This window comes from Rhamphochromis sp. 'chilingali' (assembly GCF_963969265.1).
Source record: "Rhamphochromis sp. 'chilingali' genome assembly, chromosome: 10".
Classification (NCBI taxonomy): Eukaryota; Metazoa; Chordata; class Actinopteri; order Cichliformes; family Cichlidae; genus Rhamphochromis; species Rhamphochromis sp. 'chilingali'.
Genome location: NC_137937.1, coordinates 35198281 through 35217278, shown reverse-complemented (window position 1 = coordinate 35217278; position 18998 = coordinate 35198281). Strand labels below are relative to the sequence as shown.

The 18998-nt window shown below is 39.7% G+C and overlaps 2 protein-coding genes across 5 annotated transcripts in view; one reads left to right on the top strand and one right to left on the bottom strand.

Annotated features, from left to right (window-relative positions):
* Positions 1 to 1887: 1887 nt before the first annotated feature.
* On the top strand, positions 1888 to 9559 carry zdhhc12a (zDHHC palmitoyltransferase 12a). The gene is made up of 5 exons (XM_080893151.1): positions 1888 to 2232; positions 3248 to 3381; positions 3871 to 3960; positions 5615 to 5781; positions 7624 to 9559. Exons 1-5 carry the CDS (start codon positions 2136 to 2138, stop codon positions 7937 to 7939), a joined length of 804 nt encoding a protein of 267 aa, XP_080749277.1. The 5' UTR covers positions 1888 to 2135; the 3' UTR covers positions 7940 to 9559.
* Positions 9560 to 9741: 182 nt separating this feature from the next.
* Positions 9742 to 18998, bottom strand: part of LOC308403588 (serine/threonine-protein kinase N2-like) — a 29053-nt gene continuing 19796 nt past the window's right edge. For 3 of the 4 annotated variants that reach the window (XM_080893138.1, XM_080893141.1, XM_080893139.1), the window contains exons 11-20: positions 18697 to 18740; positions 18522 to 18579; positions 18326 to 18417; positions 17782 to 17958; positions 17570 to 17632; positions 17410 to 17486; positions 17102 to 17244; positions 16865 to 16972; positions 15496 to 15576; positions 14332 to 14920 (exon numbers count right to left, since the gene is read on the bottom strand). In XM_080893138.1, the coding sequence (XP_080749264.1) occupies positions 14717 to 14920; positions 15496 to 15576; positions 16865 to 16972; positions 17102 to 17244; positions 17410 to 17486; positions 17570 to 17632; positions 17782 to 17958; positions 18326 to 18417; positions 18522 to 18579; positions 18697 to 18740 (1047 nt within the window). In that variant the 3' untranslated portion in view covers positions 14332 to 14716. Of the gene's footprint in view, positions 11001 to 14331; positions 14921 to 15495; positions 15577 to 16864; positions 16973 to 17101; positions 17245 to 17409; positions 17487 to 17569; positions 17633 to 17781; positions 17959 to 18325; positions 18418 to 18521; positions 18580 to 18696; positions 18741 to 18998 lie in introns of those variants that run through there. The other variant, XM_080893140.1, reaches the window with a different exon arrangement.

Below are 18998 nucleotides of genomic sequence, written 5' to 3'. Positions count from 1 at the left end.
CCACTCTGCCGCCCTCACTGCCCACTACAGTTTTCTCTTGTCCTCCACAGTACAGCAGTAGGTCAGAAGGCTCTCGATGGTGGAGCGGTATAAGTTAATTAGCAGTTTTTGTGGTAACTGGGCCTGTCGCAATTTCCTCAGAAAGTATAATGTAATTATGTGCAGTGTTGTGCAAAAGTCTTGAGCCACTTCTAATTTCTTTATATTTTAAGTGGTGTGTTTCTATCCAGGCATGCTTTTACTGCACTGACAGTGTTTTAGGGATCATTGTCATGGTGAAAATCTGATGCTTTTCCCACCCAGTTTCACATCTCAAACTTCACAGTTTCAAATGAAGCTCAGAACCATGACAGAGGCTGTAGACACTTACATACTGACTCAAACCAAACATTTTAGATTTGGATTCATCACTTCATAAAACCTGTTCCCAATGATTTTCTTCTGCTTTTCTTGTGCACGAATGATTCATAGGTCAATATTCATGATTTCCCTGAATACGGTCAGTTACGAGTACTGGACTGTAAATGAGAGAAAAAGCAGGGCATTCAAAAAGCTTGGAAAACTATTGCTCAAGGGCACCTAAAAAAATAGAAGAAAGTCTGGCTCCTTGGAAGTAAAACAAGAAGAAATGAAAAGACTTTCACACTGAACAGAGTAATACACACACCTGCATGGACTACACTCATTTGAATGTTTATACCAGTATTTGTTATCTTGTAAGTGTTCTGGTCTGTATCAGGTTTTGTCCTGTTCTCTGTCCTATCATATGTTTCAAAAACAAAAAGAAAGAAAAAAAGAAAAGAAGGATTGGCACCCTGTGCACACTGGAACAAAATTAAAAGACTGTATTTTATTTTCTTATCTTGCATGTGACAAATTATTATTGTTTGCAAACAAAAACACTTGGAAGCTGCAAATCTTAAGTTAAAATCTTGAAAAGAGACATTGTGTCATAGTGAATACTTTCGGTTTTGATTACTTAACACAGGACATTTTTCTTTAACCTTGTGGCATTTTTATTTTTAAGTAAAGCACCTACTTATATCCACCACTGGGAAAAAAAACCCCACCAAACCCCCCCCCCCCCCCCCGATAATTATATTATTAATATTAATATAAATTTGTTGACTTGATAATTTAATGGCGCTCTCAGCAAGATGATTTGTGGCTTACACAACATTTTGATTATATGTCAGATTGTTTTATAACAACATCTTCAATAAGTGCTATATAATAAAAAAAAAAATACCTCAAATTTATAAAAATGATGTTGATTTAACCTCCCACTAAGTCTTACATATTTGTAAGTAAGTGTGTGGCACATTAACCCTCTAACAGTAACGTTTCTTGACACTTCCTGTGCAGTTTCCGATAATCAGCTGCTTCCCAGAAGCTTCAGACAGTTTCTAGAAGCTTCTCGGTGGCAGCCAAAGATAAAGAGCAGGCTAAACTCTCTGCGCTCACTTAATTACAGAAATGGATTAGCCATTACCCGCAAAACTACCTGTGAGTTAATGAAACAGATGCTCGTGTCAACCTTTTTTACACACACAAAAAGGGAGAAAAAAGTGACGTCACTGTTTTCTAAGAATTTTTATTGATGGGGAAAAAACGATTTTTAAACTCGAAATTAATCTTTTTAACCCTTCTTTGGCCCTGGGACCATTTTTGGTCCCTTTAGTTTTTCAGTTACAAGCCATTTGCACTGTGTTGAATGGAATATAGCCAAATTCTCTAAAAAAAAGTTTGGCATAATTTCATTTCAAAATTCAAGTCTGACTTCCTTAAAATAAACGGTGCTTTAATGTAACATTAGCCGACGTATTTTACTATTGCGAAAACCTTTTGCGCATGGTCAGTTCGAACGGTTTGACCTATACAGGCCGCCGTAGGGAAACAAGGAAGTAGACTGAATGAACAACATAAAAACAGAAGTCGGTTGTTTTATTTTTGATTGAATGCGTATTTACGCCTGTAATCGACTCCAGATTATTTTCTACATTTCTACATTTGCTTTGTAGTATATTTAAAAGTTTCTCGGTCTTTATTTAATATATATGTGTTTATTTCGGTAATGCTAACCTTCTTAGCTGGCTCGTTAGCAGCGGTGACAGGTGACAGGTGCTTTTATTAATATGGTGCAGAACGTGTTTCGGAGCGGGTTTCTGGTCCGGGTCGCTCACACACTGCTCACCTGGATCATAACCGTCATTCTGTTCCTGCACAACACTAGTAAGTCACTCAGACTGCAACCAGCTAGCTTTTAGCCGTTAGCAACAGGATGGAGCTGAATGGTAGTTGGGCTCCAATTACAAGGATTTTTATTTTACTTGAGCATTTTCGAGTATCTTTATTATTTATATTACCTACATTTATTAAGGGAAATTATGTAGTTGTTACCACCTGACATGTATCTGTCAGTTGCTGTTACAAGTTACTCCACAAATTATAATATTTTTATTTAAAAACACAAGAAATGAGCCTAAATAAAAATAGATACATAAACCTCCAATAAATATATATTTTTTGGGGTTAAAAATGGTCATATCATAATTAAATATTTTTAAATTAAATATTTCAATGCAACGCCTTTCCAGACTGAATAATTTGTCATATATATTCAAATAATAAAATTTTAAATAAAAATAAAAAAATAAAATCCAATATCTGATGTACAGTGGCCTTAATATACTCATATGAACCCATATAATAATATGGGTTTTTTTTTAAGTTGTATACAAGTAGAGTTATAATGAAGAAAGAAGTAATTTCCCATTTGTTTTAACAACTTGTGACTTTACAGTCTCAACGAATATGAAGATTTTTTTGTTTGTTTTGTTTTTTTGTCTCTTGTACATTTTCAATATCAAGATTAAAATAAAGTATATTATCCCTGAGGGGTAGTGTGCTTTGTAGTCAGCAGCATAGATAACACATACACCCTGAAACCCCAACAAATCACATAATTAAAAATTAATAGTGGTAGGAACAAGTGAGAATTTAAATCTGTTTGTTCTGCAACAAGTCAAAGAATACCTCCGCTCTGAAGGCAACAGCTGATACTATGAAAACTGGATGTATGCTATGACCCAAAGTCCTTTCCGCTGTTAGGGTTGCCCTCTCTCTACACAGGAGGGCAAGATTATTTAGCTGCCACATTTCTACATAAATCTTGGAGAATATCTTACTTTTTGTTAGCTCTTACGTGTGTGTGTGTGTGCGTGTGTGTGTGTGTGTGTGTGTGTAGGCTTGCGGAGATGTGAGGAGCAGGGAGAGCTGCTGCTGCCGGCTCTCTTCTTCTTGCTGGTCGTTCTGTCAGTGCTGTTGTACTTTGCCGTTTCCCTGATGGACCCCGGCTTTGTGCTCAATGACACTGTCAAGGTGAGTTTAATTAAAAAGACTTGGATTACAAATTCAAAGTAGATCCTAATTTGAGGGCTGGCTGTGGCTCAGCAGGCAGGCAGGCAGAAGGTTCAATCCCTGGCTGCTCCAGTCTGCATGCCAAAGTATCCTTGGACAAGATACTGGACCCTGAGTTTCTCCTGATGCGTTTATCAGAGTCAGTGAGAACATTAGATAGAATGGATGAATGAGACATGTTGTGTAAAGCTATTTGAATGCTCAAATAGAGTTGAAAAGCACTATATAAGAAGCAGTTAATTGACCTTCTTTAAGGATTAAAACACTTTGTGAAAGGTTGGTTTCATAATGTTTTGTAATAGTGGTGACCACTAACTGCCTTTTCTCTGCTGCATTTGCTTATCAGCAAATGGACTAAAACCTGTACTAACCTGTGATTAATGCTGAAAGGTTGCAGTGTTTCTGTGTGCGTGTGAACACTTGTGACTGACGTCTGTTTGTGTTACACAGGGCGCTCAGAGTCCGAATGAAGAAATGGAGGCGATGATCCCTCAGTCATCGACCCCTCGTTTGAGGCGCTGTGGATACTGCCTGCTGCAGGTAACCAGCTGCTGCCAGCTGCTGCCAGCTGCCAAATTCCAGTGCTCACCAAGTTTGACGTGACCGCATTTCCAACTCATCAAATTCTGTGTGTTGGGTTTAAATGGTGTCTTTCTGCATCATATGTCAGGAGAAGCAGCTGATATTAAAATGGTGCCAAAGACACAAACATCCTCCTCCTGAAAGAAACTTGGCTTTCAAAATATTGTGAATTTGAGGCTACATCCACACGTACACGAGGATTTCTTAAAAACTGGAATTTTCCTCTTTTGTTTATAAGACCCCGTCAACAGCAACACTGTTTTGCATCACAAGTCACAAGAAAAAACTCAAAAACAAAACGAGGCCATGAACTGTCAAAAGTGCCACAGCAACAGGTGGTAACATAACTCTAACCATACAGGAATGTTGACCAATCAGAAGCCTAGGTGTATCACTAACAAACAAATAAGACAACACACAGTCTCATCTCACAAAAAAGGTGACACTGCAAAACAAAGTCTTAATTTTTCCTGAGACAAAAAGCTAATGAAAAGCTCAGTTTTCAGCAGCCTAATACCACCACTTACATGACCTGTGTGTGTGGACAGGACCTCAGGCTGACTGTTGGTTGGACTGCGTGAAAGTATTTGATGGGACGATGGAAGCTACATGGTAGCTGAGCTTACTGGAAAGCAAAAAGTAAATAAAAAGAAGTATCTGTTGGAATAGAGGCCATTTCTGTGGCTTTGGCTCTGCTTTTAACACGCCTTTGTGCACCAGAAATCTGCCCAAGTATGAAACACGCCGAGGTCTTAAAATGTGAAATCGAATGGGTAATGTCACCGCAGCTTTGTCCAGCTTTTATTTGTTGGCACGCCTGTTAATCAAAGCGTCCACACCTCTGAGTTTAAGTTATATAAAAAAAAAACAAATAAAAAACATTATCTAAAAAGGTTAAAACTGTTTTTTTCACCAGGCTATAAACATGTTCTGCTTTGAAGTTCAGACTTTGCACCTGCCAGTCAAGAAGAGCCACAGACTCACCTTTGTCATTGTTTAAAGATTTATGATGTCCAGTCATTTTCTTTGGTTAACAACCAAACTGTGTTTTTTAAATTTGCTACATTAAGTCTCATTTTATTTTTTCTTCTATAATTAAATAAGCCCTGCAAACTGGCTCACAGACACTGTCAGAGTTTGCAAAGACTCAGTTGTAGGCCAGCATTAACCAAATTCCCCCTGTGCATTGGTTCATTCAAGTATGGAAGCTTGTTTCCATCATGAAAGAGAAAAAGAAAGTTTTGCCAGACAAAGCTCAGTCAAAACCTTTTGTACTGTATTTTTTCAGTGGCAGAAAAATGTTCTCTGTGTTGATCTCAGCCACACCCATGTATCTTACCCCTATTTCCTTATCAGGGACTTTTACAGCCCAACAAATGTTCTTACGGCCCTGAGGCGTTGTCTGCGAGTCTGTTTGCAGCACTGATTTAATTGCAGAAAGAGCTGCAGATTGATTTTCTTTTAATCAACTAATCAGTGCAGCTGTAGAAGGATTTAACTTTCTCTTTTGGTTGCATTACCCAAAAGAAACCATCTAAAAAATCTGGAGAGCGATCAACCTTTCCTAGTAACAGCACCTTTATTTTATTTTCTCTCCATGTGTGTCAAGCAGCAGCCAATGAGAGCGAAGCACTGCCACATGTGTAAACGCTGCGTCCATCGCTTCGACCACCACTGCCCGTGGATTGAGAACTGCGTGGGAGAGAGGAACCACCGCTGGTTCATCATCTACCTGCTGGTGCAGCTGCTCACCCTGCTGTCGGGCCTTCACGTCGCTCTGTACGTCTGCTAAATGCCTCCGCCCGTCTCCAGCCTCTAAGATAAATGTCCTTATCTGCTGGGAATATTTGTGGCCTCAATTTGCCTTCCAGCAGTGACTCAGTGAAAACTTATCTTGTACTGAGTGTACTCTGCTCTGCCGCTTTATCTTTAGAAGGAATTGGGTAACTTGTGACTTTTGGAGAATTGTGACTTTTGGAGAACATCACTGAACTGAGTGGTTAAATTGTGTAAGGATGATCTGTGACAGGTTGCTTAAGCACACTTATAAAGTTCAAGTCGTCTTCATTTTAAGGTTTCCAGTTAAAGGCACCGCTGTGGAGCAGAGGTTTATGTGCACACACAGAGGCAGAAGTAAGCTCTGTGGTAATTAAACTTTACTGGGTAATAATCAGAGATTATCAGCTGAGTAAAGCATAAAAGAAAACACTTGGGGTAATGTGGGCAAACCTTTCAACAATATTTCATGACATTTATTGAAACCAGTGTTGCCCTGGACACAGAAGAATGAATTTAAAAAAAACATGTCAGTTTACACTTTGCAAGCTTCTGAGTACAGGCAGCCAAACAGCTGGCAGCCAAACAGCTGGCAGCCAAACAGCTGGCAGCCAAACAGCTGGCAGCGTGGTTGTTAAACACCCATTTTTATACATCTAAATAAAATCTGAAATGTGCCTTTAGTCAGGAGAATTGGTGACAACAAAGATGATGTAGCATGTTCTGTTTCAGATTTTGTTAATTCATTCACTCTCAAAAATACATAACCGATATTTCGTGTTGCCCTGTGAAAAATGTAATATTTTAAATTACTCTATCAAGGTAATGTAATGTACTACATCCCGCTTAGTTTTATAGCAGATGTTTAAACATTGAGACATGCATGTATTCCCTCTGGCCTACAGCGATGTCCCCATCAACCAAAAAAGAAACCATTAGTGTTTTTGTCCTGTCAGGCAGCAGGCTTCTCATCAAAGATAAATCATAGACTGTATATAAGCGCTGGACATAACCACTGTGACGTGACCAACGCTGTCATTTTTAAAGAGTCATTGTTTTTTTTTTTGTGTTACCACTGCGTTGCTGTTTTGCTGTGTGCCGGTCTCTGTGGCAACACTAAAAATTGAAGTTCGTCCAATATAGTAATGAGTAAATGGGATTTTTATTGAACTCACCAGTTAATCCAGGTGTGCTGTAGCAGCTAGTTCTCCATTGGGCCTCTGAACTGAACAGTTTGAGCGTTTTTATGCTTTTGATGCCTTTTTCGAGCATTTTTAATGGATTTGACTAAAAGTTTGTGCTTCAGTTTTGGTGGTTGCGCTTCTAGTATTTTGTTATTAACAGATGCATATGTGGCTGTGCTCTGCAAGCGTCAAGAAGCTGATAACTTCTTCAACCTTGATTTCAGTTTCAAAATATGGCATCCAGAAGCAGTGGGTGACCTCACTATGGTTGCAGACTATCCATAGAAGGCAAGCAGTTTGTTTAAACTGAAGCAAGCCTCAAGTGGACTTTAGAGGAACTGCAGTTTTTTGCATTTCATCATTGTCTTCTGCTTTGTTTGTATATAAGATTAAAAAAAGAAGCATGCATTCTATACCTACTAGTCAGTATTCAGGGTGAGAACAGGCTTATGATGTTCAGTTGTTTGCTTATCAGCAAATTCTGTGAACAACCAAACTGATGATGATTTTAATCTTGCTAAATTATGTTTAGTTTTCTTATAAACAACTTTTTATGGGACAAACCAGTGAATTAATCCAGATTTTTTTTCTTATGATGAACTTCTGTTATAGCCAAACAGATCTAAGTTTATTCCTGTTGTGTAATTTCCTTGTGTTTCAGGTCAGGCATTTCTCCTGCTCTTACGTGGGAGCAGTGGTTCAGGGTGAATGGCTTTCTGCTGGCAGCGTTGTGCATAGTCGGGATTTTCTCCGTGGTTGTGGTGGTGCTGCTAGGCTCCCACTTGTACCTGATTTCTATCAATTGCACCACCTGGGAGTTCATGTCCCGCCACAGGATCTCATACCTGAAGACCTGCAAGGACGAGGAGAATCCGTTCGACCGTGGCGTCCTCTGCAACCTGTGGGATTTCTTCTGCATCTGCAGGACGGTGATGTGGGAGAAGGTTTACCACAGAAACGCGTTGAATCCAGTCTGACCCCACAGAGGCTGGAGTCAACTAATCTCTGACTGGTTTTGTATTTTCACAAAGATGAAGACAGGAGAATGAGAAAGTGTTTGTCTTTAATTGTTTTATCCAGATACAAAAATCAAAAGGAAACTTTTTGGACTGAAACAGCAGACCGTCTCAGGAGGATTGTAATCACTCTGGTGCTCCCAGCAGTTCCTGTTCTTGGCTGGAAACTCGGACTTGTTTTCATGTAACAAATTAATCCAAACCTCAGAGGTATCTGTGCGCAGTGTTGCCTTAACACAATCCCTTTACCCGTATTTACAGTTAACATTGAAACACACGTTCAGTGTTGGTGTTTCACCGTGTGATGCGCAACAGCTGATGTCACGGGTTTGCATGTGGGGGTGTTTTTGACGTGTGTCACTGGCTCCGTTTGATTATTCCAGCTACACTTTGAGAAGGTCAGCGGACGTAAATAAATAAAAGAACCTGATAGTCCGCACATCTCTTAATATGGAAAGGATAACTGGAGTTGGACCTTGTTTCAGTCTCAGCACCTTGTTAGTGCTGCCTGTGATTTTATGAACCAAAAGATGCACTTAGTGTTAACGGCACATTAAAGGGCTCATTTTTATTCTTGGATTCTAGACTAGCCTTCCATGATTCAAGGCTCAAAATAATCTTTGGTACAGCCTCTCAGTTCGTTCTCTGTCTGAAACAAGCTGCTTTAACTCCTCCCTCTTTAAACCAACTGTCTTCTGTTTGGCTGTTATCTGCAAACAGAAGGTTTGAACACCCAGTGGGCGGGGCTTCTAAGCTAAAAGAGCATAGGCTGTGTATAGAAGTTGGATTTAGTTGATGTGATGTGACCACTGGTTTGCAAAGGCTCGTCTTAAACACTTTCCCCCATAAACAGGACATCTGAACACTTAATGAAGAGTTATTCTTCGTCTAGCTATCGTCTTTGCTTGTTGAAACCAGACACCAGTCACAAAGCAAACCACGCTGCATCATCATCATATATTAGGGATATACAAAGAACAGAAGAACAGTTTGAATCTGAGCATTAAGAGCAGTCTGAAATCTCAGCTTTTGGCTCTCAGTTATGTTTGACTCTTCAGTCAGAAAGAGGAAGAGAAGGAAAAGCAGATCCATGTTAAGTGTTTTCTGAATGTCAAACTGAGCTCTCTTGCCTTGAAGTTAGGTGGTGTTTAAAATATCAGTGTACAAGTGGCACATAAGTTGTTTGGGTTTTTTTTAAAAAGTTGAATAAAAGACAAAAATAAGCACTAAATGTGATTGAAACACTCAGGTTTGGTCACTGCTCTCTGTAAAGCACGGTTGTCAAATATAAGGCCCGGGGGCCAGAATTGGCTCAGCAAAGACTCCAATCTGGTCCATGTGTGAAATTTGTAACGCTGACAGAAGGGAGAAGTTTGACATCCCTGCTGTGAAGGTTTCTGTTGTTAAGTGATGAGAGTGGTGACCCCACATTATTTACACTAAATGCCTTTAAACCTGCTGATGTTTGGTACCTGCCTGTAAACTGATGTCAGTAAGTTCATTTTTTACCAAGTTTTAACTGTAATGTTCTGTTTGTATTTATTGACAACAAAGAGTACATTAAAACACAGATGATATGCATATCGTTATAGAGTACATCTGTACACACTGACATTCCCAGTCAGGATTCACGTACATACATAGAGTACATAAATACATACAGTACTGACACAGAAGTAACATGTAATATTCAGCAGCATAAACTTAAAGTGCTACAACAGTTAAACCACCTGACTGCCCTGCTATGGTTTCTTAAATTAGCTGACAGCAAGTGCAGCGTTCAGTGTCCTGCTCAGAGGTGGCCTTCAGAGCTGTTAAAGAGCAACATAACACCCTGAATACATCCCTTTATATGATCAAAATGGTGTGTGCTATGGTTAAATAACTGCAAAACAATATTTGAGAGAGGGAAAGCAGGCCCTCCAGTGCCAAGTTGATGCAGTGATGCAGATTTTTCTTTATTGGGGGCTTTAACTCCAGTTAAAAAAACAAAACAAAACTTGAACAGCACTGAGATGTGAAAGGTGGAAAGCTGCCTTTTTTAGAAGTCTTTATGTCCCAGCATGTGAATTCATCCAGCCATCTTTCTTTTTCTACCCATGTCAGGGTTGCAGGGCTCGGACTTGGCGTCCACAGATACAGGATCAACAGGGAAATGCACAACTACTGACCCTGAATTTAAAACCCAGCCTATAAGGTGACAGTTCTAACTACTGCACCACAGGTGTGAATGTAAGGTAAAATAGGAACTCTTGAGTTGTTAAAAAGATGCCTAGAATCAGTGAAATAAACCCTTTTTCCTCCCAATCCTGGATAATTTTTATTCTGGTGCTGTCACCAGTAGAGTTCCACTTTGGCACATTACGGCTCACCTGGTTGAGCAGGTGAGCAAGCCGCATTTAGGTCCTGACTCAAGTCTTGAACATGACACAAAGCCCCTTCAGTGTGTCATAATAAGTATCTTTGTAATTATCTGGTTTTTTTACAATACAAATGTGATAAAGAAGCTCTGAAGGTTTGAAGTTGTAACTTTGACTTTCCTTATTGAAAAAAAAAAAACAAATCAGGAGAAAATCCCATTCACCCTTTGGGTAAACTTCTAATTTTGTCAACGAGTTGCTCAAATTAATGGCTTGTATGCAGTTTTGAAAGCTTGCTAGAGTAATCTGCTGCTCACTTCTGAACCTAATTCGACTGGATTTTGGCCTCAGTAACTGTGACTGTGAATTCAAGTCTTTGTAATAGCCAAAAAAGACATTTCATCTTTCACTTTATTGGATGTCAGTCTTTTTAAGCCTGTAACACACTGACCAGATTTAGCCCAGAAAACAATATTCATGGATGTCTCGTGCTTAGGCCGTCAATATCTCTCTGAAACCGGATCAGTGACCTGTACAGTAAACATGACTGAATATGAAATGCTGCTGATCAAACGATGGATTTAGTGTTAAGTTACACTTTAAAGCCCCAGGCCTCATCTGAACCCCAGCTCGTCACCAGCTGCAGGCAAATTCCAGGATTTCTAGGAGCACATGAACAAAATCAGGGCTTTTTCCTCCTCTTTTTATTTTTTATTGCCTTGATATCAGTAGAGCTCACTAAATATGAGTCACTAAATTCAAAATACAGATACTTTATCACTAGTATGGCTATAATAGATTATCTATGGCTTCTTTTATACTGCTAGTGATTACAGGATTTTCTAGTGCACGAGTTCACCACAGTGCCATGCGCTTCCTACTGCTGTAACAAAGGAATGACTTCACACATGTTGGACTGAAATTAACACTTTTTTTTAAAAAAGGTTTTAAACCAGAAGTCAGAGTAGCTTGTTTCATCTGTTTGGTCAAGGCAGTGGGCAAAGCCTGTCACAGTGATGCATAGAGACGGCAGCACATACTGAACCTCTGCAGGAGAAGAAAATGATAAGCAAAGGCCACAAAGCGAGCTCTATCTGTCGCCAGCGCACAGGAGGCCTGAAGAGGCTATGAAGATGACTTTATGCTCCCAGGTTTATCCATGTTATCATCTGAGTGGACATAATCAAACTGCAAGCACATTTATGATAAATATGCATCAGGAAGAACCAGGAGGTAATCCCATCTGACCCCTTCAGAATCAGATGATTGTTTAATTATGACGTCCACATTTACAGGCCCACTTCAAACTTTATAAGTACCAGAGATGAGAAATTTAACCAAATTAATTCTATACTACAAAATCTGAACTTCACTATCATGTAAATGATCATAGTTTCAATAGTAAACCTGCTCTGGTTGAATGTGTCTGCGGCATACAGGAGAGGAACAGAAACAAGTGTTGGGACAGGTAGCTGCTCAGAACAAGTAATAGCATATGAAGTCAGCTTTTTACCTACATTTACTACTAAATTTGTTACTTTTGATTATCTCCTAGCTTTGGTTTCTTTAGTGTTAAAATCAGGACTTGACAGATGGCTTTGGGATGGCTCATGATTTTCCTTTGGAATAATCTAGTGTTCTTTTTACTCATTTTAATAAAGTTTCGATGGGATCTATTTGCTGCTCAAACACATTTTCTAAAACTTTGGTTAATTTTCAGGCTGTCGATTTAATCTGAGTCTTCTTCAGTGTTTTTGTGTAAGTTACCGCAAAGCGGTCTTCCTCTTTGTAGCTTTCCTGTGTGATATCATCATGCTTGTTGTGATATCATGTCATCATACATGAGACATTTCGTCTTTCATGCATGTGGTAATTGCTTGGCACTGATGCACGATCAAGTGAGAATGAACAGTTGGGGAAGTGTGTGACAGTTATTCACTTCATTCATTTATAAATAAACATGAAGGAACCCAAATTGTTGCTGTATTAGAGGCAAATTTACAAAAACCACTTAGTGTAAAACAAAGCTACTTCACAAGGATCGCCACAGCAGGCAGCTGCACATGCCTGGTTTTATGCACAACCCTCTGACGTAGCCGCTAAAGGAGAAACCCGTGTAGTGTCGCAGAGGAAATAACAGCGACATGAGGTGAAGTCGTAATAACAACATGTGAGGGCTTAGTTGACACAAGCCAGGATATTTGTAGTTCAGCATTTCTCTCAACAGTTTAAATGAAAATCTATTATTAGAGTTTAGCTACTGTAAATTCAGAACTATATTTTGAACCTCCTGTTTTTGATCTGCACATAGCATATTTATCTAGAGGTGATAAAGGTATAGACTCTTCAAGCATCCCGTGTCTGTCTCTATCAGATTTGTTTCAACCTTTCACCAGATCTCCGAAATAAACTACGAGCAGGAGGAGGTGAGAGCAGGCTGGCGGTCCGGGCAAACTTTGGCTCTCTGCAGAGATTATAAAGGGTCACTATCACTTTGTTTGCTCAGTCAGAAACACAAAAAAATGATGCTGCCTGGTTATTTATTTATCTTTGTTGTGCTGTCAGATCAATGACAGCATGAACAGTCAGCGTTTTTAGCCATGGGATCAGTTTGAACATGATGGAGCTGCAGAAACATTTAGAGTCAGCATCAAGACAGGCTGGGAAACTTTCATTGAGCTGGAATCAAGCAAGATTTATGCTCGCACTTTATTTTATGGCACACTAGTAAGACGAGAAAATAAATAATAAATATGAGTATGGACATTGGCAACCATGGATAATCATCCAAGAGTTATGACCTGTATCTGATCAGATAATTATATTACATTTACAAACTTCACAACAACATCCAGGCTGGAAGGGATTTGACATCCATCCACCCACCTACCCATCCATCCATCCATCCATCCATCCATCCATCCATCCATCCATCCACCCACCTACCCGCCCATCCATCCATCCATCCATCCATCCACCCACCCATCCATCCATCCAGCCAGCCAGCCAGCAGACTAAACCTTTTCCTTTAGATCTTCTGGGGGGACAGCAAGGCAAGTCCTAAGCCAGCCAAGCGATTTATTCCCTCCAGCCTGTCCTGGGTCTGCTCCAGGGTCTCCTCTTACTTAGACATTCCTAAAATACCTCAACTAGGATGTGTTGAAGAAGCATCTTGGTCAGATTCCCAAACCACCTCACCTGGCTCCTTTCCATGTGGAGGAGTAATGGCTCTACTCTAAGCTGCTCCTGAATGACTAAACTCCTCGCTGTATCTCTAAGGCAGAGACATGATCCTGAGACTGACATGCTTACACCCTCCTCCCTTTGTGCATGCCTTAAAATTCAATCCAAAGAAGATTTGAACAGAATGGATGACAAATGGAAGCCTTGGCACTCACAGGGAACGATTTGAACTTACTGCCATCTCGTTAAGTCTCATCAGTGCGGCGTAAAATGAAGTGCAACCAAATCTGTAAAGTGCAGAGTCTCGAAATCGACTGATATCACTGTCTGAGCCTCTGCGCTTATTTCTCAAAATATTGAACTATTCGTTTAACCTACTCATTCGTTTTTTTGTAGTTTTTATTTACAATCTCTAAGCTGTCAAAAGGTATCAATCACAGGCCACTGGCAATCACAAGTCTGAAGTCAGACCTTAAAAAGGGATTGAAATTAAATGGTAAAAGGAATGCAATCCTCACAGCTGTAGTTATAATCTGCAAATGTTTCATTTTTATTTTTATTCCTATTTATTCTATTTATCCCCTTCGTATATTTTATTTATATTGTCTCTGTATTTATATATATATATATATATATATATATATATATATATATATATATATATGTGTGTGTGTGTGTGTGTATTATATATATATATATATATATATATATATATATATATATATATATATATATATATATATATATATATATATATATATATATATATATATATATATATATATATATAATATTCTGTAACTCTGTAACTTCTGTCGGTGCTGTGCTTTTTTGGAAATCGAATTTCCCAGAGGAACCCACCCGAGGGATTAATAAAGTTCTATCTAATCTAATCTAATCTAATCTAATCTTCTGTACTCAATAAAGGACTCATAACTGATCAATTTTAATGATTGACTGATTAACCAATCAACTAACACAACAGCAGACCAAAATATAAAAATATAAAAGTCCTGTCATTGTTCTTGTAAACCCCTACTAATGCATTTTAATGCTTTTTATCTAAAAATATATAAATAAAGTAGCTTGCCATAGGAGGGTTATGGTTATGATAAACGTGGGTTACCTGCCAGTGTGGACACTAACCTGGACATTCTGGTTGTAATTTACCCCTGCGGTCACGTCAGTTTAATTTTCACCCATGCAAGGCGCAAAAGTCAAAGTCCGCGAACACTTCCTGGTGCTCGGCGGAGAGGCTGAAGGGCTTGGAGGGAGGCGACAGGGTTGGCTGGAGTTGAGTGAACTCGCTGTCGAAGTTGCTGACATCAGTGGGCTCCTTGATCGACGGCAGGAAGGGCGGCGTTACTTTCTTCGCTAGCAGGGCTTCCCAGTCGATGGTCTGCAAAAGAGCCACAAAGTTAAAAAAAAACAGGTTATCCCTGTGAGACTATGCTACCTCCTCAGTTTCAGGCAGTTTTTTCTAATCCTGGCAGTGTATGATGTCATCAAGAAAATAGTTCAAACTTTGTGTTGTCGAGGGTGAGGCAGTAAGAAAAAAATGCTAAAAACAGCTAAAACAACTACTTTGTGAATGGAGTGGCTGCAACAAGGCCCAGTTTGAGATAAATAAGGATTATTTTGAACTGTGAATCATGCAAAGCTACTGTAGCAGAATCAGAGAATAAAAACATGGAGCAGAAAACAACAATAATAGGTTAGCTTTAGTACTTTGACTCATCAATCAATAATTTAGGAGATAGAGGTGCTTATAGAGCTTTGATGTGTCTGCACAGGTTAAGTCACCGTCTAATCAGTACTAATCAGTGCTTCATCACTCATCAGGCTGAATTAGGAGTAGTAGACACTGATTATAACGACTACTCAGCTTGTTTACATATTGTTTAGATGTTTACGTGTCGGAGAGTAGTTCAGTGGAAAGAAAGTAAAGACAAACAGTTGATATGGATCCGATACCTCAAAGAATTTCTCTCCTTTGACCTCGTTTGCGTCCCTCTCTCCAGCTCCGAGCCTTTTTAGTGGATTCCTCTTCAGCAGCTGTGAACAAACACGGATGTTTTCAGGTTTCTGGTTGAAATACATTACTCGCCGTATTTTATACTCAAATTTAAATCAGTAATTACAGGTTCTAGGATTAGGTTCTAAAAAGTGTGTGGTGCATTATGACGTTTTCACCAGAATCTTTCTGAAATATTATTCAGAAGTAAATATGAGTTATGCAAAAAAATAGTTCGATCACCTCATTGCAAAAAGGATCTACATATGAACCTCCTGGAGTAGGGATGGGTACCGGTATCCGGTGCCATAATCTGACATAAACAGTAGTAACCAGACCGAAAAGCAGCGCACATTTCGGTGCTTTCTTTCTGTGCTTTTTTTTCCTGAGCTGTCATACACTTTGGATTCTAGCCAATCATTTTACCTTTCCAAGGATAGTAGGCGGGCCCAGGTACGTATGTTCTTTTAGAGCAGAGCTACAGATTAAAAATGCCCAAGGCGAAGCGATCAAAAGTCTGGCTGTACTTCACAGCAAAAGAGGCAAACTCAGTATCACCTTAAACAAGTGCTTTAAGGTGATACTGTGCAAAAGAGGTAACACCTCGAATCTGATGAAACACCTGGCGACGCATAGCGTTTTTTTAAAAGCCGAGAAATGCGCCGTATTTGATAGCTTACTGCGAGACCTCACACCGTGCACATCTACTGCGGGTGTGGTAAATCTCCATTAGTGAGTTAGCGCGGATAGCCCCGTGCGTGGGGCTGGACAGTGCTTATCATTTTGCAGATAAAAAGAGACTGCTAAAAATAAAAACATGAGAGGTTTTTGGACAAAGTTTGTGTTCTCCATTCTTTAAGCACCAGTTCGAGCACCATTTAAGCACCAGCACCGTTTCAAAAGTACCGATTTGGCACCGGTATCGGATAAAACCTAAACGATACCCATCCCTACTCCTGGATGAAGTGAGTTTTCTCTGTGAACTCTAGCTGCCTTTTACAGTCATAAGAGATGTTTTTTACGGGTGATTCTAAACATGCTGTAGGTGCTGATGTGATAATGTGTGTTTATTAGCCTAGATGGGAAAATGGCTATAAAAATAGATGCTGGGGTTTTTGTGGCTCATAGCGCCCTATTTGCACAGCTGGTTGGTTGACATTTAGATAAAGCAATGAGTCTCTATTGCCTTATGGAAGAGTTATCTATGCATATTGTACTTAACATTTCATAAATGGCCAAAATGAATTAAAATCCTGTCACAACTTGATGTGTGACTTATAAAAATAATCGAGAAATGCAGGACGCAAGAGGTCAAATGAAGGCAAATACCTTCTGGATGATGGCGACAGCATTGGGAGGAATGCAGGTTGGATACTGCACGTCGTCATTAACGATGCTGTCAAACACCACCTCCTCATCTTCACCAGGGAACGGAGACTAGCAGGAGGGCGGAAAGATGCTGAGTTAGGCTTAACTGAGATGAACTGTGGAACTTTGCATTGATCACTATGATATTAAAAGCTTTCAGCAAAAGCTGAACTGAATATGAGGTTATATATGAATAACCTCTCCAACAAGCATTTCGTAGATGAGGACGCCCATCCCCCACCAATCCACTGCTCGCGTATAGTTGTCGTCTGTCAGGACTTCAGGAGCAAGAAACTCAGGAGTCCCACAGAAAGTTGAGGTCCGATCGCCGTGTCCCATCCCTGCCGATACATCACACACTTCAGTCCTCTCAGATGGAAGTATGGAGAGTTTAAATCGTAAAACTGATTCTGTTTGGGTAGTAGTATAAAAGGTAAGAATGTGGCTACTGCTACTTGTGCTGAGCCAGAAATTAGAGTACAGACAGGTGTGCTGAATGGATTCACCTTCTTTACAAAGTCCGAAGTCTGTGATTTTCACAAATCCATCTGCATCCATTAACAGGTTGTCCAGCTTCAGATCTCTGTGTAAAACACAGAGTACACAAACTGAAGGGTGCCAAATGTTTTCTTGTAACGTGAGATCACTTTGGCACTTATCACCTACCGATAGATGATTTTATTCAGATGCAGGAACTCTAAACCAAGCAGGACACATGCTGAGTAAAACCTGTACATGATAGCAACAACAGATCAGAGATGTTGGATAACAACACCTTAAAAAATACATTGATTTGATTTGTTTTCTTTGTCAGGGAAAGAAAACAAATCAATATTTGGAAATCCCTCAGGCAGTATGTTTACTCTTTTTATGCACACCTGGTCTGAGCCTCGTTAAACACATCATTGTGGATGTGGATCATGAGGTCACCGCCGGGTAAATACTCCATGACGAAGCAGACGTGGTCGCTGGTCTGGAAGCAGCCGTGGAGGTTGACGAGGAACGGGTGCCTGGACGCGTTGATCATCTCAAAGATCCTCTTCTCGCTCATAAGACTGCAGAAAAAAATACATCACTCAGCTATTATCCTCAGAGCTGCAAAGAGTGAGTTTTTCTTGTCAAGCTCAGTAATAACGTCCATGGCTGCAGTTCCACTAATGACCACTTGGGGCTGGCTCCAAAAGGAAGTCAATTCCCCTTGACTCCAGTGTTTAAATGTCCAACTTTACAGCATTAAAAAGCACGATTAGAAACTAGATACAAAAACAGTTTGGGCCTTTATCTATAGGCCATAACAGACACTGAGTGAAGGCAAAACTCAAACGCATCCCATTGATCTATAATCTGAGCTTTCTTATTGATAATCACGTAACGTGCACCTGCATGCAGATTTAAAGCATTCTTGTCTTTCCTTCCACTCACCTGTCCACTTCATCACGAGTCACAATGTCTCTTTTCTTCAAAGCTTTGACAGCATACAATTTTCCGGTCTTCTTAAACTCTGCCAGCAGGACCTGGAAAACATTCACAGCAAATCTAACCCTGATCAGCTGAGGACAAACAAGAGAAGACGTTTGGCTCAGTCACAGTGTTTTACAGAAAAGCTTCAAACTGTTACCTTCCCAAAGTGTCCTCTGCCAAGAACTGAGATATACTTAAAATCTTCCACCTGCATCCTTTTGGGAAAAAAAGAACAAAAATAGAAAACAAGGATGGTGCTTAATTCCTAATTTTTAGAAGAGGACGTGGAGTGAAGTGTGTGAAGACGTGTGTGTGTGTGTGTGTGTGTGTACTTTAGAGCAGATACAGGCTGATCTTCGCTTTCTTCTACGGAGGACTGCAAATAAAAATTCAATGGCAAATTAGAGCTCAATAAGAACATGTTTAGATCTTCTAAAAGCTGCTGTTTAAACCTGTGATATCAGCAGAAAAATTTATGTTTTTGGCCGTTATCACATCACAAAGCTGCCAGTGTGGCTTTAGATCCTTACTCTTAGTGCTTATAATCTGTTACTGGATACGGTTTCACTCTTCTAAAGCTAATTTGTCTCTCGCTACATATATAAATGTGTAAACTCTGAATGCACTGGCATGT